Below are 18,474 nucleotides of genomic sequence, written 5' to 3'. Positions count from 1 at the left end.
AAGAGAGAAACAAACAAACATAGTGCCCACGCCATCCATTCATCCATCCATCAATCAAAAACAAGTGGTTACATGTGTTTTTATCTCCAGGACCAACCTGTACTTTTAATGTAGTATGTAGTATCCAGGACAGTGTTTTAATGTGTTATGTAGTATTAATGTAGTATGTAGTATCCAGGACAGTGTTTTAATGTAGTATGTAGTATCCAGGACAGTGTTTTAATGTGTTATGTAGTATCCAGGACAGTGTTCTAATGTGTTATGTAGTATCCAGGACAGTGTTTTAATGTAGTATGTAGTATCCAGGACAGTGTTTTAAGTAGACTTTGTTTTTTATCTTCACTTTTACAAAAAAAGGAGATAAAGGGTGGTTAGCTGTCACCAAAGAAAAGTGCTGATGCAGCTGCACACACCTTAGTGTCTCAACAAGCAGCTTATCCAGTGTGTGTTCTTGTGTGTGTGTGGTTTCTGAGGGATACAGGTCCAGGGTATACACATATGTGTATGTGAGTATGCATGTTTGTCTTGTGTGAGGACATTGGTGTCTGTGCATATAAATCAGAGACTTGTCGAAGTAGAGACATGTCTACAGGAAGGGGGCAAGCCTAGGATCTCGTCTGAGCTTCTCATCCAGAGCGAGGTACTGTTGAGGGGCCCGGTCTTTATGCCTATGATACACACAGATGACAGTTCAGTTAGGACAGCTATTGATTTCTATTAGCAGAGATCATTTTTTACTAACCCTACTACTCGCACAAACAACATATCTGTAAAAACTACAACCTAACTCATAACATAACACCTTGCACTAAAGCTTGGTACTACTCACATCTATACATCACAAAATGTCAATATAAGATATTGAGATTTTGCAGTGTCCATTATAATGTTGTTGCATTATATACAGTTTAAGGAACCATATGTAAGATTGTGGCCAAAACTGGTACTGCAATCACTTTCAATTACTGTAGAGCGGTGTATCCCCTCCCCTCCCCCCCCTCCCCCCCTGACTCGAGGTTGCCAACCCGGATGACGAAACACTACTGACTTTGTGATTAGTAGATAGGTGGAGGGTGGCGCATCAGGCCAAAACACAACACAACATGACAAAACACAGCATCAACATCAGTTGAGGGCTGCAACTTCACTTTTTAAATGACAATATCCTGGCCGGACTACTGTTGTCAGTGATATAAGTATTTGAAATGAACATGATTTCTTAATGTCTAGTGACATATCAGGGCCATTTTATGATACATTGAAATACATTTCTTGCATATGGTTCCTTTAACTATAATACCTCTACTGCATTACAATTTAGTGGCACACATAAACAATGACACAGCCAGTCACTTTGTACAATTATTGTATATATAGTGTGATGTATAGTGTCATGTAGCCTCTAGCTGGTGAATCCATACTGCTGTGAGTCCATACCGACTAAGGCGCAGCTTAAGAACGTGGATCCTGAACATAGTGTCAGAGCAGTAAGCCAGGTACTGGTCCTCGTCCTCTTTGGTCATGGTTAGCTGGTTCTTCTGGTACCACTGCTGCTTCTGCTGCAGCTCCTGGGTCTCCTGCCGCACACCAGAAAGAAACATTCAGTTCATGGATAAATACAGACAGTAGCAGAATCTAGAAAATAATTCTTTCCATCTCTCATCTCTGACTGCTGCACATTTTTGTTTTCACAGTACATGAGGCATGTGATAGGTCTCTCTCTCTACAAAATTCTAACAGGTTTGGCAGCGCAGCTTGTAAGGCTACAGTGGATAACACTGACGATTCTAGGAATACAACAGAAACACAACTCATCTCCGCAATGCACTTACATGGACAAAGTCCAATGAAGGCTTATGAGACTGCAAAGAGGTTCTGACCACGCTGCTTCAAGTTGGACTAGACAAGATGAAAAATAATTTTCTAAAATGTTCAGACTGTGTTACACATTTTTCAAAGGTCTCAATGGCGAAGACTATCAAAATTTTATTGTGTCTTATGTAAGGGATTATGCCCGACGAGGTGTCCATTATCAGAAATAAATGGACGACGCGGAGGCGTGAACCATCCGACGCGAAGCGGAGGTTGCTTCCGTGAAGTCCATTTATTTCTGATAATGGACGCATCGAAGGGCATTATCCCGTTTATACCATGGTCACTTACGAAATAAATATGAAATCAATTATTAATACTAAATGAGTTTTAGTCATTAGTTTTTTCAGCTGTTTATCGCAACGCTGTGGAATGTTGATAAGTCACAGCTGAGCGAACTAACTCAGGCGTTGTCAAGCAACGTCATAATAATTTTATAGGTGTAGTATATCACTTTTTAAACGACACCCTTTTCAACCTAGACCATGGTATAAGCACTATTTAGCCATATGCAAGGTTCTATTTAAGCATGTGTGAAATGCTCTAGAATCTTTGATTTCAATGTTCTGAGGTTGTGGTGTACCTTCTCAAAGCGGGCCTGAATATGGTTGGCCTTATCTATAAGACGCTGCTTGAGGTCGGCCAGACTGTCGCTACGCAGCTGCAGGGCCATCTGGTGGGTCAACTGGTCTGGGTTGCCCAGCTGGGCCAGGAACGGAGACAGGAAGTCCAACTCCTTCTCTTCCTGTCGTAGACGCGCCTCCTCAGCCATACGCTCCTGAGAGGAGGACAAGAAGGGGAGAGGGAAAGAGTCGTGATCGTGACCAGGGGCAGTGGTGGCGTAATGGCTTAGAAGCTGGACTAGAATGGCAGAAAAAGTTGAAGGTGTCACCCTTGTGCCCTTGAGCAAGGCACTTAACACCGAATTGCTCTGGGGAGACTGGCCCTTGTAATAACTGAGATATGTAAGTCGGTTTTGGATTAAAAACGCCAGCCAAATAGATAACTATATGTGAAAGAGAAAGGTTGCCTTGGTGATGCTTCCCAATGTTTGAAAAAGGGTTGGAATATGCCTTATCAATGCTTCCCAATGCTTAGCAATGCTTCCTGATGTTTGAAAAAGGGTTGTAATATGCCTTTCCAATGCTTACCAATGCTTCCTGATGTTTGAAAAAGGGTTAGAATATGTTTTACCGATGCTTCCCAATGTTTCAAAAAGGGTTAAATGTCTTACCAATGCTTCTCGATGTTTGCGAGCCTTGTCATTCCTGGCTGTGTTGTAAATGGAGATGTGCAGCTCAATATGTTTCTCCTCATGACGGCGAAGATCAAGGATAGCCCTCACCTGAACATAGATGTCAGCAAATATGCACACCACACTAATAAACACACAAAGATAACCTTTATTCTCAGACTCTTCTGGTCTTCTACTTCTAATGTCTACTACTATGGAACTACTTTTGCTTTTCCTTTACTAGTATAGTATAGAGTATAGTATAGAGTCTTTATTGTCCTATAAGGATATTCTTTTTCACACACATCATTATATTCCATGCAGGATATCCACAGCCTCATACATATAACATATAACTTAACACACCCCATGACATATAACATATAACCCCCCCCCCCCCCCCCCCCCCCAGTTTCCCTCCCTCCTCAACACCAAACAAGCAAAAAGGTGGACAGTACAGACAACATACACACAAAAGAATAGGGGGGATGGATGATTGTCACAGGAGTTTGTTAAGTGCAGTGATTGCTGAGGGTACAAACTTTTCTTAAAGTGCGCTTTTTTCCAGTCCAGGGCTCTGTATCTGCGGCCAGATGGGAGTAGGGTGAAGAAACGGTTCAGGGGATGGTCAGGGCTGCTTACTATGGTGCGTGCAAGGCGTGTGGTGGCTGTGTCATTTGCATCAGTGAGGCTGGGGGTGGGTGAGTGTGTGAGATTTTAATGAGTTTCTTGCTGCTGACATTTAGTATGGTGAAGAAACAGGGGGAGCAGTAGAATAGAAGGGGTTGGATGATGCTTTTGTAGAGTAGCAGAAGGAGATGGGGGGGGCAACATACAGTGATCTACTACTACTGTTTTCTTCTATTCCATCATCAGTGTTTCATTAGGCTTTCTATGACCTATGTCACATCAGACAACCTACTTCATATGTGCGTGCAGTGCACACACAGACGCATACACCATAATCAACTACTGCTTATGTTTAATATGTATAGCCCCCTCTGCATTGAAAACAGTGACTGCGTTTACATGCACTTCAGTATCCCAGTTATGATCGGGATTTTGAACTATACTGGTTCATGCTAGGTGGAGAAACCAGGATACTGTTTCATGCACACCCGAACAGCGGCTGGCTACATACATAGAACTCTATTGTTTGTTACCAGGATACTAGTACTTATCATGTATACAGGGATATTAATACGTTTCTCTGTGTTCATGTAAACAGCACAATTCGAATATGATCAAAAACGGGATAAGCCTCATAACAGGGATACTTAAGTCCATGTCAACGGTCAATGAGGGAAAAATCCAACATTGAAGGGAAGCAAATTTATTCAGGGAAGACAAAATTCCTCAAAAAGAAATATTTTTTATCGAAAACACATGTGCCACAATAATCTATACCCAGGGTGTCAATAAATATTTAGGTTGCTGTATATGTGCATTATGTTTCATAGTTGTCTAGACTGCTGCGCAGAACTGTAACACGGAGCTGTGATGTGTGAACGTGATGTACCATGTGGCATTGTGTAACTATTTACCTCTTTCTCTGAGTCCTTTATTCTCTGAGCCACTTTCTCCTCCTCTTTCATCAGACCAATCAGTGTCTCATAGAGAAAGAGGTTCTTACTGGGCTTCTGAAATGGATCCACCTATTTCGCACACACACAAACACACAAACAAAAGATGAAGTGTTTTGTTGCTGAGTATGTCTATATATTTATTTGTACAAGGTGTGAGGTGAGGTGGGTATGTCTGGGTGCATATGTGTACGTCCTTGTATCTGTGAACGTAATGTATTGTATATAGCATGAGTGCATATCCACCTGAAACGTTGAGGCCATGTCTGGTGTGAAAGGGACGGTGTTCTGTGCGTCTCCAGAGTTTTGTGGTTTGATAAAGTTCCTCCAGGCCGGAATGATTCGGTCGTCGTCACGGTGATAGGTTACTTGGATGCGGTCCTCTGACACCAGGAAGACCCGCTCTGCCACATCCTCACTGGCTGGTTTAGTCGTGTCTCTATGGAAACGCTCCACCACCTTCTGCTCAAACAAATGCTAGTGTGAGTGAGTGAATGAGTGACTGTGAGAATTATATTTAGTACAACTGTTTCCACACTAGTTGGTATTGTGTGTGTATTGTTTTGTAGTGGTTGTTGTATTAGTTGGATTGTTTGAGTATTCTTTGCTTCATTTTCTCCGTTGCTGCACACTGTAGTTGTTGTGTCTTGCATTGTGATTATCTTGTGTGTTTGGAAAAGTGCTCTAATGTGTAGTGTTTGCTTTGCTGTGCTGACTTCTTTTGAACTGAGTGTGTGTTCTATCAAAGTCTTTATAGGCAAGTACCCCCACTTGGTGGCCATCTTGGTAATGCACTTATGGACAGTTATCATATATCATATATTATTTTCCTATTCAAGTGAATGGGGAGGCATGGTTGCTTAGCCTAGATTACAGGAACAGGGATATGTGTAGACAAGGGAGGGATATGTGTAACAAACTAACCCCATTTATTTCTATGGAGGATTCTTTGAGTGCTGCTGTGTCTCTACTGTGTGTGCAGTATATTGTTGTGTCATTGCGTATGGTTACCACAAGAGGGCGATGCACATGTACAGGTTGGGATATATTTATTCTGGCGCGCTTGCCAAACACAATGTGCCGGTAACATAGGAAGTCTGGACGGTCCTCGAAGGTCTCGGTCATCTGTAAGCCCACCTCCACCCGGCGGGCCAGGCCGTCTGCTCGTGCCTGGCTGTAGAACTCCATATCCCGGTCCGAATCAGGTGTCAGGGTCACATACCTGTGACCTATACGAAGGACGCTGGTTTAACTGGAGGATGCCAGTACCTTTCACCAACATTTATGCTTATGTGATTATATATGTGTGTGTGTGTGGGTGGGTGGGGGTGGGTGTGGTTGTGTGTGTGTGTCTGTGTGTGTGTGTGTTTACTTTTTAGTGCAAAACTCCTCCCATGTGTAAAGCGTTCCAGTGTGATGTTGCCAGCCTTGTGGAGTTCTCTCTCCTCCAAATGGTCACTCCTGTTTTGGTACCACTCTTTGACAATACACTCCTTTGTGCCTTTTCTCACACACACATACAAAAATGCACAGCAGATTAGCCTGAGCATCTGTATACTAAAATAAACACACGCAATCATCTTAATTAAAAAGAAGTCACACTATCAGAAGGGACTCCAGATACCCTAAGACACTCATACTGTGAATTATATTTATATATATATATATATATATATATATATATATATATATATATATATATATATATATATAAGGGGTGTAATATACACAGAAGTCACGGTTCGGTTCATACCTCGGTTCGGACATCACGGTTCGGACATCCGCGAGTTTAGAGTACAATGGAGGGAAAAAGCAAAACAAAAATGCAGAAAGCATTTTTTTTGTACATGTCTCAGGCTGTACCACCTAGTGTCATGCAGTCTCTTCCCTGAGCTATCTGCAACAGCCTGAAGTGTGTAAGATGTAGGCTAAACAGTACAATAAGTACCCAGACTCCATCTGTAACTTGTAAACAAAATAAGACAATCAGCTATGAAACTGAAAATAGGCCTACAGCATCTCTTATTTCTGAAAGTGCAAATTACATAGAAAAATGATTTTTAAAAATCCACTTAAGCAAGACCTTCAACATCTGTGTTTAGTTGTATATGGAAGGGTCTACAATTTGCCTCAATATTTTTTTTATTGTGTATAAAGTAATAATCTAGCCTACTAACTGTGAAAATATCACACTATTTTGCCTTTTTTTTAAAAAACGAAATTGCTCTTTTTATTTCATAAACAGACTACAACTAGAAGTCACGTGACTTTGCCCTTTGACGTTAACTCACCGTAGCATGGTTTGTTTATTAGCCTGGTTAGCGTTGTCACTTTATTTTACTGTCTATGCACTTAACACTACCAGCTCCTCATGTGAGAAGTTACAAGTTACCCCAACATACAGGTAATTACCACGCGATTTACATAGCTTTCTGTCATTACGAAATCATTTAATTTAAGCCATAGGTTTTGGCCCTATTTGTATGTGTATCCAAAGGCTGCTGAAGCGCAGGGGAAGTTTTTTCCCCTCGTTTCAGTGATTGGTAGCCTACATCATCTGGGTGATGGCTTCGAATATGTGTAGCATTTTTTCCACTCACATACCCAACAACTGCTGAACAACGCCGACACACAGTTTCATCTTATCCACCACTCTTTCGCCTGTACTAACGTTACTGTAACTGAAGTTCTCAAACTTGCGATATTAAAGAGACCAGCGGATCCTCTAACTCTTGTGGGTCTAACCTTAGTGCTTCTAATGACTGACGGACTCGACCGACGACCTGACAAAAAAAACATAGGCGCCAATCAGAGCTTCAGAGCTAAGGGGAGGCTACAGATTAGCGTTAGGTGTCGCTAAAGAACTCCCGTAACTCTCGCTACTTAACAGTATGCTCATGACAGTAATTAATCCGCACACGAGTTTTATGTATTTTTATACCGTGTATTCTCCGTGTAAATTCATGCACCGAACCGTGACGCCCGTACCGTTTCGGTTCAATACGAATACATGAACCGTTACACCCCTAATATATATATATATATATATTACACAGCTCTTCATAATGCTGAAGAATTCTCCATTCACTTGAATGGGCCTTCCCAACGTTCGGTGGTCTGCTATTTCTCAATAACAGGCCATTGCTAAGTATAACAGACCGCTGTCAAGGAAAATGGGTTTTGTGCTTCTAATTCAGGTCTTTCATATCACTCCGCAACTACTGGAACTTAATTCAAAAGTGAAAGCAGACGGTTTATCAGCTGTGTTCTAAAGAATGTTTGATTCAAGTTCAGCGTGTGCTGTTGCGAACTATTTGTTTCTCAGCAAAAGCCACAATGAAACGGTAACAAATAGGCTATAGCCTAGGCTATGTAGGCTAAAGAGTCATATCGTTGGGTATTGTTTCGTTTTGGCAAGTAGCCGTATAATAAGCGGGAAAATGTATAGAACGCCGGTCATTATCGGGAAATAGGTCCCTTCAGGGCGGAACGGTTCGCCCTGTCGGGACCTATTTCCCGATAATGACCGGCGTTCTATACATTATCCCTTACATATATATATAAAATTACTTCAACTGATATTTAATTTATTATATTTATTATATATTTAATTAGTCAACTGACCAAGAACAACCCTTACCACTACATATATCAAATGGATACTCAATTGAGGCCAGTTATATAACATAAACCATTATGACCTCTACAAACCAACAGCTGTGGCAGACAGACATAGACTTGTGTGTGAGACAAGTAAGTGAGTATAAGTTTGTTTTGCTCACATTCGAGGTCATGGTATGTGGTAAGACGTGTGACCAACCCATCTTTCAGCAGGTACGGGGCGAATTTCTCCAACTTGGCTTTCCTGTACAATAGTACCTTTATACCACCTGGGCACCGCATCTCCATATCTAACACCAGACACACACATGCACGCATGCACACACACACACACACATACACACAAACACACACACACACACACACACATCAATCCTGATGCTTCCCAGACAACACTAATCCATAGCCCACAACACACTCAGGTGCATAGATACAAACAAACATACGGTACACACAAATTCACACACACATTCCAACAGCACTCTGTCTTTCACAGGAGTAAATTACACATATAGTCAGTAGCACTCACTGCAGTCAAAAAGAAGAAATTGTGGGAAGGAAGGTGTCAGTGATGGTCATATTTGTTGAAAGTGTTTGTGCATGTATTCAGTATGTTATGTACAATGGACAGCATGTACAGTATATACTGTGTAGCATATGTATATATATGTGTGTGTGTGTGTGTGTTTACGTACCTTGTTGTGAGATGTGAAGTTCGCTCACCCAGGATGGGGGCATCTCGAACACCTTGGATTCTTCCTTCTCCTCCTTTACAAAGCATCCCAAACAAACAAAAACGTCCTCACAAATCAGATTGACTGAATGAAATCTATGGGCAAATACAACACACACACACACACACACACACACACACACACACACTTACATCATCGTCCTCAAAATCCTGTTTCTTCATGGCTGGAATGTGCAAAAGGTATTGGCTGGTGTCCCCACACAGCAGGTACTCCCACTTGACTGGATCTCCCAGGTCAAAGGTCATGTTCTGCAGGCAAAAACATTTACACATTCACACACAAGTGCACTATGTACACACAGAAACACATTTTTAACCATAACATGTCCGACCAGATGTTTTTCTACATCAACACACACACACCACAACCACCCCACCCACCCCCACCAGAAGTTGTTTTCACAAAAAAAGGTCCAACGCAGAATTCTTGACACTGACTGCTTATTTCGCTCAAGGTATGTCTTGTAAAACATAGCAGACATCATCTGGACATGTTAACAAGGTTAAAAACTCTACAATTTTCCTCTGAGGTGCTCTTAAAAAAAAAAAAAAAAGAAGTCTCACTGCACAGCCACGCCGACAGTCCTGCATGTTAACCCAATAGTTGTGGTTATTCCAAATGCTCTCGACACCCAGGAAGTTTTGGTCAGTGGTAGGAAAGGTTTTCCCACTTAGCGGCTCGATGAAGAAGTCTTCTGGCACCTCGCGATCGCCACATTTCACCAACACCCAGCAGTGGACACGCAGGCCAAACAGTGGGTCAGGAGGAGGACGCTCTAGCTCCTGCACACACACATTGGGCATACAAACATTGTAAGATACACTCCTATACACACACACACACACACACATTGGACATACAAACATGGTAAGATACACTCCTATACACACACACACATTGGACATACAAACATGGTAAGATACACTCCTATACACACACACACATTGGGCACACAAACATTGTAAGATACACTCCTATACACACACACACACACACACAGGACACACAAACATGGTAAGATACACTCCTATACACACACACACACACACACATTGGGCACACAAACATTGTAAGATACACTCCTATACACACACACACACATTGGACATACAAACATGGTAAGATACACTCCTATACACACACACACATTGGACATACAAACATGGTAAGATACATTCCTACACACACACACACACATTGGGCACACAAACATTGTAAGATACACTCCTATACACACACACACACATTGGCCACAAACATTGTAAGATACACTCCTATACACACACACACACACATTGGACATACAAACATGGTAAGATACACTCCTATACACACACACACATTGGACATACAAACATGGTAAGATACACTCCTATACACACACACACACATTGGGCACACAAACATTGTAAGATACACTCCTATACACACACACACACACATTGGCCACAAACATTGTAAGATACACTCCTATACACACACACACACACACACACTGTAAGATGTACTCCTATACACACACACACACACACACACACATTGGGCACACAAACATTGTAAGATACATTCCTATACACACACACACACACACACACACACACACACACACACACACACACACACACACACACACACACACACACACACACACAGTATACGTATTTATCCTCTTTTGATCCCGTGAGTGAAATTTGGTCTCTTGCATTTATCCCAATCCGTGAATTAGTGAAACACACTCAGCACACAGTGAACACACAGTGAGGTGAAGCACACACTAATCCCAGCGCAGTGAGATGCCTGCTACAACAGCGGCGCTCGGGGAGCAGTGAGGGGTTAGGTGCCTTGCTCAAGGGCACTTCAGCCGCTTCCTACAGATCGGGGTTCGAACCGGCAACCCTCCGGTTGCAAGTCCGAAGCGCTAACCAGTAGGCCACGGCTGCCCCAAGTAATATACACTCCTATACACACACACACACATTGGGCACAAACATTGTAAGATACACTCCTATACACACACACACACACATTGGGCACACAAACATTGACAGATACACTCATACAGATACAGATACACATACACTTGTGTCCCAAGTTGCTGAACATACATGAAGAAACACACACAAACTATCACAAACTGTGACTTTGTATACTTCTAGTAATGCAGAAATACACACACACACACACACACAAAACACAAACAGCAGTGAATAAAGGAGGAGTCCAACTTGAAGAAGCCTCTCTGGCTCCTAAACACATAAACACACACGCACACCCAGCTGTGAACACATAAGCAGCAGGTCTAGAGGAGACCTCTGATGCTCTTACACACACACACACACACACACACACATAGACTAGGAGTAAATTGTTATTGACTTTTGATTATTACTAATTATTATTGATTGATTCACTGATCAATCAATAATCAATTAAATGAATGGCTAATAACAGAAATCCACGTGGATACGCATATGTTTTGACCCCTCACCTCCTGGAGCATGTCTGCCTCTTGCTGTTTCCTGAGACGGGCAGCTTGCGCCTCCTTCTGACGCACCTCCTCCTGACGCCGTTCAAAGGCACTGCTTAGATCCCTGGGGGGCTTCACTGAGTACTTCAGAACTGTAGGAGCCTGCTCCTCTTTTTTACCCTGCACATGCACGCACACACACACACACACACACAAATATATGCACACTCACACACATACATACACACACGCACACACACACACATGCACTCGCACACACACATAAACACAGATATATGCACACTCACACATACACAGACACACACACACTCGCACACACACATACACACAGATATACGCACACTCACACACACAGACACACACACACACACAGACATGCTTTTTTAAAAACACACACTTCGAATACAGATGGATATATCTACAACAAACATGGATATGCACACATACACACACGCAGTGAGAAGATACAAATAAGTCCACCCAAGACTGTGATTCTCAATCATTGAGACCTGATTTAATTACAACAAAATCATCATGTCAGTTATCACAGGAACAAAGTTTCAGGCATTTGGTGCCATATTAACACTTTGGAGGTCGGAAGTGTCAGAGATCGGAGGCTGAAGAATTAATTAATTCTAGGTAAAGAGATTAAAGAATTCTGCATGACAACCATCAATTATCAAATGACAACAGGAGTTGAGTGTCATAATTTATCTCAGACACAGGGACAATGAAACTTCCTTATCAGATACAGGGACTCCCACATTAACAAAACAGCCAAGGTAATGTCCAAATGGCCAGCTATCCAAAGTTAAAAGAGTGTTCACTTGAACTTTGACGTTGAATTGTTCTCTCTCTCTCTCTCTCTCTCTCTGTGTCTGTGTGTGTGATCACCTTCTCATGTCTGGTCAGCAGGGGGCAGTCCTCTCGGCCAAGGTTAATGAGGCACACATCCTTTGTGGCGTAGCCGCTCACGCAGTATGCGTTGTAGCCAGCAGCCAGCAGAAGACTGCACAGCAGGGTGGAGAAGTCAAAACATGAGCCCCTCTGGGTCTGCAGCACACGCGTAGGAGAGTACAGGTGCCTTGGCTACAGGGGCAAAAACACCACCAAAGGCACCACACATGACATGCATATCAATATACAGCAGGCCACATTCCACTAACACATATAGACATTCACAAACACACACATGCATACAAACACAGTCATAAACACATAACTCTTCAACCTGCTCACACATACACACATACAGTACATTTCCGAAACTAGAAGCATTAAGCAGGGTTCCCACCCATTTCACCAACATTTGAAAACTTTTCCATGACGTTTCAATGACCTTGAATGAAATTTCGAAGACTTTTCATGGCCTATGTACAAAATTGCTTACTTTACACCACAGGCTGGGGCTACTTATAAAATACCGGTATGACTTAAACAACAAAGCTAGATAAAATATGTTCTCTCCCACCATTACGTCCCTGGTATAAAAAAATGAAATTTCATGACTTACATAAATTTCAATGACCTTTCAATCCAGGCCTAGAAAATACATATTTTATAATTCCATGACTTTTCCAAGGATTCCCTGATTCAAGCAGCCAATATACAATGGATTGTCAGTACTCATCAAGATCAAGGTCAGAGTTCTGGCTTTTGACTCCAAACTATAGGTTAAAAGTCTCTACACAGTTCATTGCACCCCAGGTTATTGCAAGACACTACAGCGGTGCAAACAGTGTGCAAGACATCTATGATGACCAGGTCATTTGTAATTTAGCTGTTTGTATAAAAATGGGTAAGTACATGTAATAATATGTGTAATATATGTAATAATATTAGAATAAATACTCCACTGTACACACATACAAACAAGCACTCTTACAGGGTCTGTGGGAGGGTCCAGTTCCTCCAGAGACAGGAAGTCGGACACAAAGCTAGCGCTCCCCTCCCAGTTAAAGAGCTCTGGATAAGGAAGTACAGTTGGACGCAGTGTAGTACTCACAAACTTCTACAAAGAGAGAAATAAGACATGAGAACAGATATACTGAGGGAAATCAATCTAAATAGATAAGAGAAAGAGAGAGACAGGACTCAGTCGGAGAGAGGACAGAGGGGACGAGAAGATGCATGTACAAACTGTGTGGCATACATGTGAGGCATGATGAGTTTGTAGTATGTGTGTGTGTGTGTGTGTGTGTGTATGTACAGTATGTGTGTGAGTGTATGTGTGTGCATGTATATATGTGTGTGTGCGTGCGTGTGTAGTGTACCTCCACCCCACATTCATTAAGGGGACTGAGAAAAAGAGGCTTTCGGTCGGGATAAAGGTGGGTGTACTGCCGACGGAAGTTCTCAGCCAGAGCAATGACCAGCTTCTCCTTTTGAGAGTTGCTCTTATAGGAAGGGGGACACAGCTTTTCATCCTTCTCCCTTTTGTCAGGCCTTCAGGAAGGACAATAAAGCACATCATACATCTACAACCAACACTCATAGCTCCTGCTTTCTCATCACACAAGCACACAAACAAATGCTCTTTACACACATTTACCAGTAATGCCCATGAACACACTCTTTTATCCAACACAAAGGCACTAATCTCACTTATCGCTTCTCAACTCCTAACCACAACAACAGCAGCAGGAGTGATTAATGGACTGCACCTCTAGAACTCTTTTTTCCATAGTTAACATTGTAAGAGGGCACTTTATATTTTATGTCCTACATTTGCATGCCAACGTCGGGGGCTAACATCCAACAGCCTGTGGCCATTAGGGATCAATTTAGTATCCACACGATGCCAAGAGAGGCTGGACTGAAACCAGGGATTACTGAATAGATGCTGGGAAAACTTCTGGACATCGGTCCATTCTATAGGTCAGCATGTGTCATGTCTGGTGCATGTGAATGTCCTTCTCTGTATTCAGGATAGGTTGACCACCACAGCAAATTTGGTGTCAAATCACATTGAGTAGGTAGTACCATTTCTGTGACCTACCTAACTGTGGTTAGTAGTGGTTTAGTAGCACTGGTGTCTTACAGTCAGTAGATGTATTTATCCCATATTCTTTTCTTAATTAAATGACAGTATTGCTAATCAAAAGAAAATAAATGTGAATACATTTACAGAATGTACAACAGCTGTGCTGATACTGATGTGTTAAACAATACTCTAACTGTACTCTCACACACTTTAATATAGTATGTTGTAGTTTAGTGCGTAGATAACACATAGCCTTTGTGGTAGTGCTACTTTCACTGAAATTCTGGACAAAAGCCCACTCTTAAAACAAATGTGTTGTCCCTATCTGGACACAGAGACGTAAGTTGTGTTATTTTCAACACATATTGTGTAACAAATAAAAAAAATTAAAAAGGAAACAACACAAACTGTGTTGTCCCTATCTGGACACAGAGATGTGTTTAAAAACAACACAGGTTGTGTTGTTTTCAACACATTTGTTTTAGGAGTTCATGCAATGCTGAACTTGTTTTTGCAGCATGCCAGGAAGGAAACGTGTGTGTAAGGCAACATGCTGTGGGGTCATCTTTATGTCCGGAGTAAACATCCAGTACATATGTGTGTGTGTGTGTGTGGGGGGGTCTTAACAGCTGTAGGGGCTCATGACCCACTTTCACATGACCCAAGACTGTAGGCTGAGCTACTGCATGTTATCGCTCTATAGCAATGCTCTATAGTAACCTCGCATGGGTTAGGCTGAGTGTAAGTTGAGCTTCAAGGCCTGACTCACATCGGCAACGAGCTGTTATTTAACTGTACTGCACTGAGGGCTTGGTCCAGCTCTTCCAATTTCTTTGCAAAATCGGTCTGTGCTTCATTGTCTTGCTCCGTTGCCGCCTCCTCTTTATCCCCGTCATGCTCTGGCACCGCTTCCATTGAACTTGAGGCAGAAAAAAAAGTTGGGGTGCTGTGTAAAAAGTAAATAACAACAGAATGCTATGATTTACAAATAGTTTAGAGAATAGTTCAAAGACAATATATTAGTTGTTCAAGAAATTGCATTGTTTCTTACAGTTTGTTCATTTTGAATTTGATGGCAGCAACACCTCTGAAAAGAGTTGGGACAGGGGCATATTTGCCACTGTGTTGCTTCACCTCTTAATCCAACAACATTCTGTAAATGTTCGGGAACTGAGTTGCTAGAGTTTTGAGAATGAAATGTAGTCCCATTCTTGCCCAATATATATTTCAGCTGGTAGGCTAGAGCTAGAGCATTTGTGGTTGAAGCATTGTGTTCATAGACAGTGTTTACAGGATGTTTTCCTGAGCTCGCACAACGATTTTCATTACAGAAACAGGTCTGGTTTTAATGCAGTGCCATCTGAGATCCAGAAGACACATTATCACTAAATATCAATAAAACAAACTATATTATATTTCGCTCCACAAAAAATACAAATAATGTGGAAAATACCTGTCTCTCTATCAATGGCCAAGTCATTGAAAGAGTAAAATGGGTCCCCGCTATAAGCAATTCTTGCTTCTTAGGGATCGCCCTTTCATGCTGCTTTTCGAGCTCTTGTATTGTCTTGCACTTTAGCATGAATAAATAAATAAAAAGTGACACACACACACACACACACACACTCTGCCCCACACACATACATACTCTACCTGCTGTCTTTAACCCACCACCACACTCACACACACCCCCACACACCTTACCTGTTTTAACTCCACTACCGCTCACACACACACACATGAACACACACACACACACACACACATAAACACCCACACTCGCCTCCCTCTTTCTAACACAAACACACACACACACACACACACATCCTCCATCACACACAGACACACTATCCTCCCTCTTTAACTCACGCACACACTCTCCCTCACATACACACACATACACTATCGTCCCTCTCTTTAACACACTAACACCACTCACTCTACTACACGCACACACACACACACACACACACACACACACTCCTCCCTCTCTTACACACACACACACATACTCTCCTCCCTCACACACAAACACACTATGTTGATGGGTTGTTCAAGGAATTTGACCCAGTTATTTTATAGATAAATTCCTTTCATGATTATGTGAAAGTATGGCTTTCAGAAAAATATATTTTACCTGTGTTGTACTAAAAAATTGACTGAATTTAAAATAATAATGGGCATAGTTAGTACTCTGTTGTCCAATGGTGCAATGGCATGACCTGTGGTACAACAAATTGAATTGCGAGTGGAAAAGGTATTTTAATGAAGAATTTATGTGTTAAAAAGTGTTGGATAGTATAATAATGCTATCATTACTATGCAGCTATTAGGATGAAATGAAGATTTTATACTAAATATAATGAATGTAACCCAGACATTTGGGTGAAGTCTCTATGTGTACATCTTATAGTATATAAATAACATAATTCTGAATTTTTTTTTTTTTTTGGGGGGGAGTATGTTTGATGTGGAAATATAATTGGGGCAAACTAATATGCCTTGGGCTCATCTATCTTATCTGTCCAACATTCTCTGAAGTAATGACATTCTTTATTTTGTTGCACCGGTGGACACATTTTAGGACTACCACACCAAAAACTGAAAAAATATGCAAAATATATGAAGAATTAGAAATGGAGACATTCAGTTTTGAATTATTCACATATAAGGGAATAGGCCTATAATTATATGTCATTTGACGTATATTTTTTAATTATTATTTTTTTCACTTTGAATTTGAGTTCACGTCAAGCACCCTTTTGTAGCTGAATAGCCTATGGCAGTGTTTCTTAAATGGTGGGTCGGGTCGGGACCATAGACCATTCTGGGTGGGGAGCTTGTAGGTGAAAAAAATACAGAAAGGCTACTACTTTGTCAGATCTAGAATATCCTAGAATCCTGAAGACTTCACAAATGCAATGCCAAACATCAGCATGTTCCAAACAAGTAGCCTAACGGAACAGGCACTTAAAAAAATGGCGAGTGGCGACTAAATGAACATGGGAAATTGTGGGTCCCAAAGCCAGACCAGTTAAGGACCACTGCCCTATAGATTTACAAGATGTGCAGATCATCACATTCTGTTTTATGTGGATTTGCAATTTCGTTCCAACTTTTTTGGAATTGGGGTTTTACGCTGATACATTGCTTAAAAAATGTTTTGCTGCAGCAGTGATGTGTATCTGTCAACGTGAACAGTGAGACAGCGAACGGACACTCGGAAAAATCATCATATATCTATGAAAAACCATAGGCTAAAGCAAATAACGTTAGACTGAATAGCCTACTAAACGTCTTGTTGGTTAGGTTACCCTAGCTAGCAAGCTAACAATTTCAAAACTCCTGGGCATCCTTTGCTGAAGGTACAATGACAAGCAAACATAACGTAAACAGAAACCAGAACCTAAAAGGAGACAAGTTAATGAATAAAAATGTGCCTATGTCCAGAACGTTAATGTTTCATTACAGGATTTATTTAATACTACCTTTCTCTTCAGCGAACGCGCAGAGTTTACAGCTTCCCTACTGTCTCCATGGTGACAAGATGTCGCGTGATGTCGCTTGGAAAGTAAAGTTGGGACATCCCGCTCATAGACTGTAGGCAGACGGCTGATGGCGAAGTAAGACACTGTTGCTTTTATCTTAACTGAACAGTTTTAGGGAGAAATATATGTATAAAAACACTAAACTGTACATTTCTACCCTAAATGTCTAGGCCAAGAAACTTCCACTTTCCTTATTAGGCTATGTGAATGTTTCACTTTCCGCCTGCACTGAGTAGGCTGCGCGACTTAAAATCAATAGGGCATGTTTATTTTTCTGGGACACAATGTAGATTTGTTTGCGATTATTGGTGTGCGAGAGAGGTTGGAGTGTTTGTGTGCGCGCGAACGCGCGTATTCAATTCACGCGTGGTTCCACAATGATTTGTGCGC

The 18,474-nt window shown here is 41.6% G+C and overlaps 1 protein-coding gene across 2 annotated transcripts; it reads right to left on the bottom strand.

Annotated features, from left to right (window-relative positions):
• Positions 1-68: 68 nt before the first annotated feature.
• Positions 69-18,126, bottom strand: ccdc135 (coiled-coil domain containing 135). 2 transcript variants are annotated; one of them, XM_048256902.1, is made up of 18 exons: positions 18,025-18,126; positions 15,306-15,482; positions 13,827-13,998; positions 13,439-13,564; positions 12,448-12,642; positions 11,554-11,712; positions 9,629-9,847; positions 9,197-9,313; positions 9,006-9,078; positions 8,472-8,600; positions 6,062-6,190; positions 5,701-5,918; positions 4,936-5,151; positions 4,651-4,761; positions 3,107-3,217; positions 2,456-2,650; positions 1,438-1,577; positions 69-668 (listed from the first exon to the last, which is right to left on the bottom strand). In XM_048256902.1, the coding sequence occupies exons 2-18, from the start codon at positions 15,449-15,451 to the stop codon at positions 587-589; spliced, it is 2,538 nt and encodes an 845-aa protein (XP_048112859.1). In that variant the 5' UTR covers positions 15,452-15,482; positions 18,025-18,126; the 3' UTR covers positions 69-586. The 2 variants fall into 2 exon arrangements, with proteins under 2 accessions (XP_048112859.1, XP_048112860.1); XM_048256903.1 differs by having other exon boundaries at positions 15,306-15,455; positions 18,025-18,091.
• Between the last annotated feature and the right edge of the window lie 348 nt (positions 18,127-18,474).

The sequence above is a fragment of the Alosa alosa genome, chromosome 11 (assembly GCF_017589495.1).
Source record: "Alosa alosa isolate M-15738 ecotype Scorff River chromosome 11, AALO_Geno_1.1, whole genome shotgun sequence".
Taxonomy (NCBI): Eukaryota; Metazoa; Chordata; class Actinopteri; order Clupeiformes; family Clupeidae; genus Alosa; species Alosa alosa.
Note: the sequence above shows the minus strand (reverse complement) of the source record. Positions and strands in the feature narration are given on the sequence as shown.

Bases quoted from the DNA above. Each gene is read 5' to 3' on its own strand.
- ccdc135 (XM_048256902.1), bottom strand. From the start codon at position 15,451: ATGGAAGCGGTGCCAGAGCATGACGGGGATAAAGAGGAGGCGGCAACG. The intron at 12,643-13,438 runs GTAAGAGTGCTT...TTGCCCCTGTAG, and splicing joins TGGACCCTCCCACAGACCCT to CCAAGGCACCTGTACTCTCC. The intron at 1,578-2,455 runs GTACACCACAAC...GGTGTGCGGCAG, and splicing joins TTCAGGCCCGCTTTGAGAAG to GAGACCCAGGAGCTGCAGCA.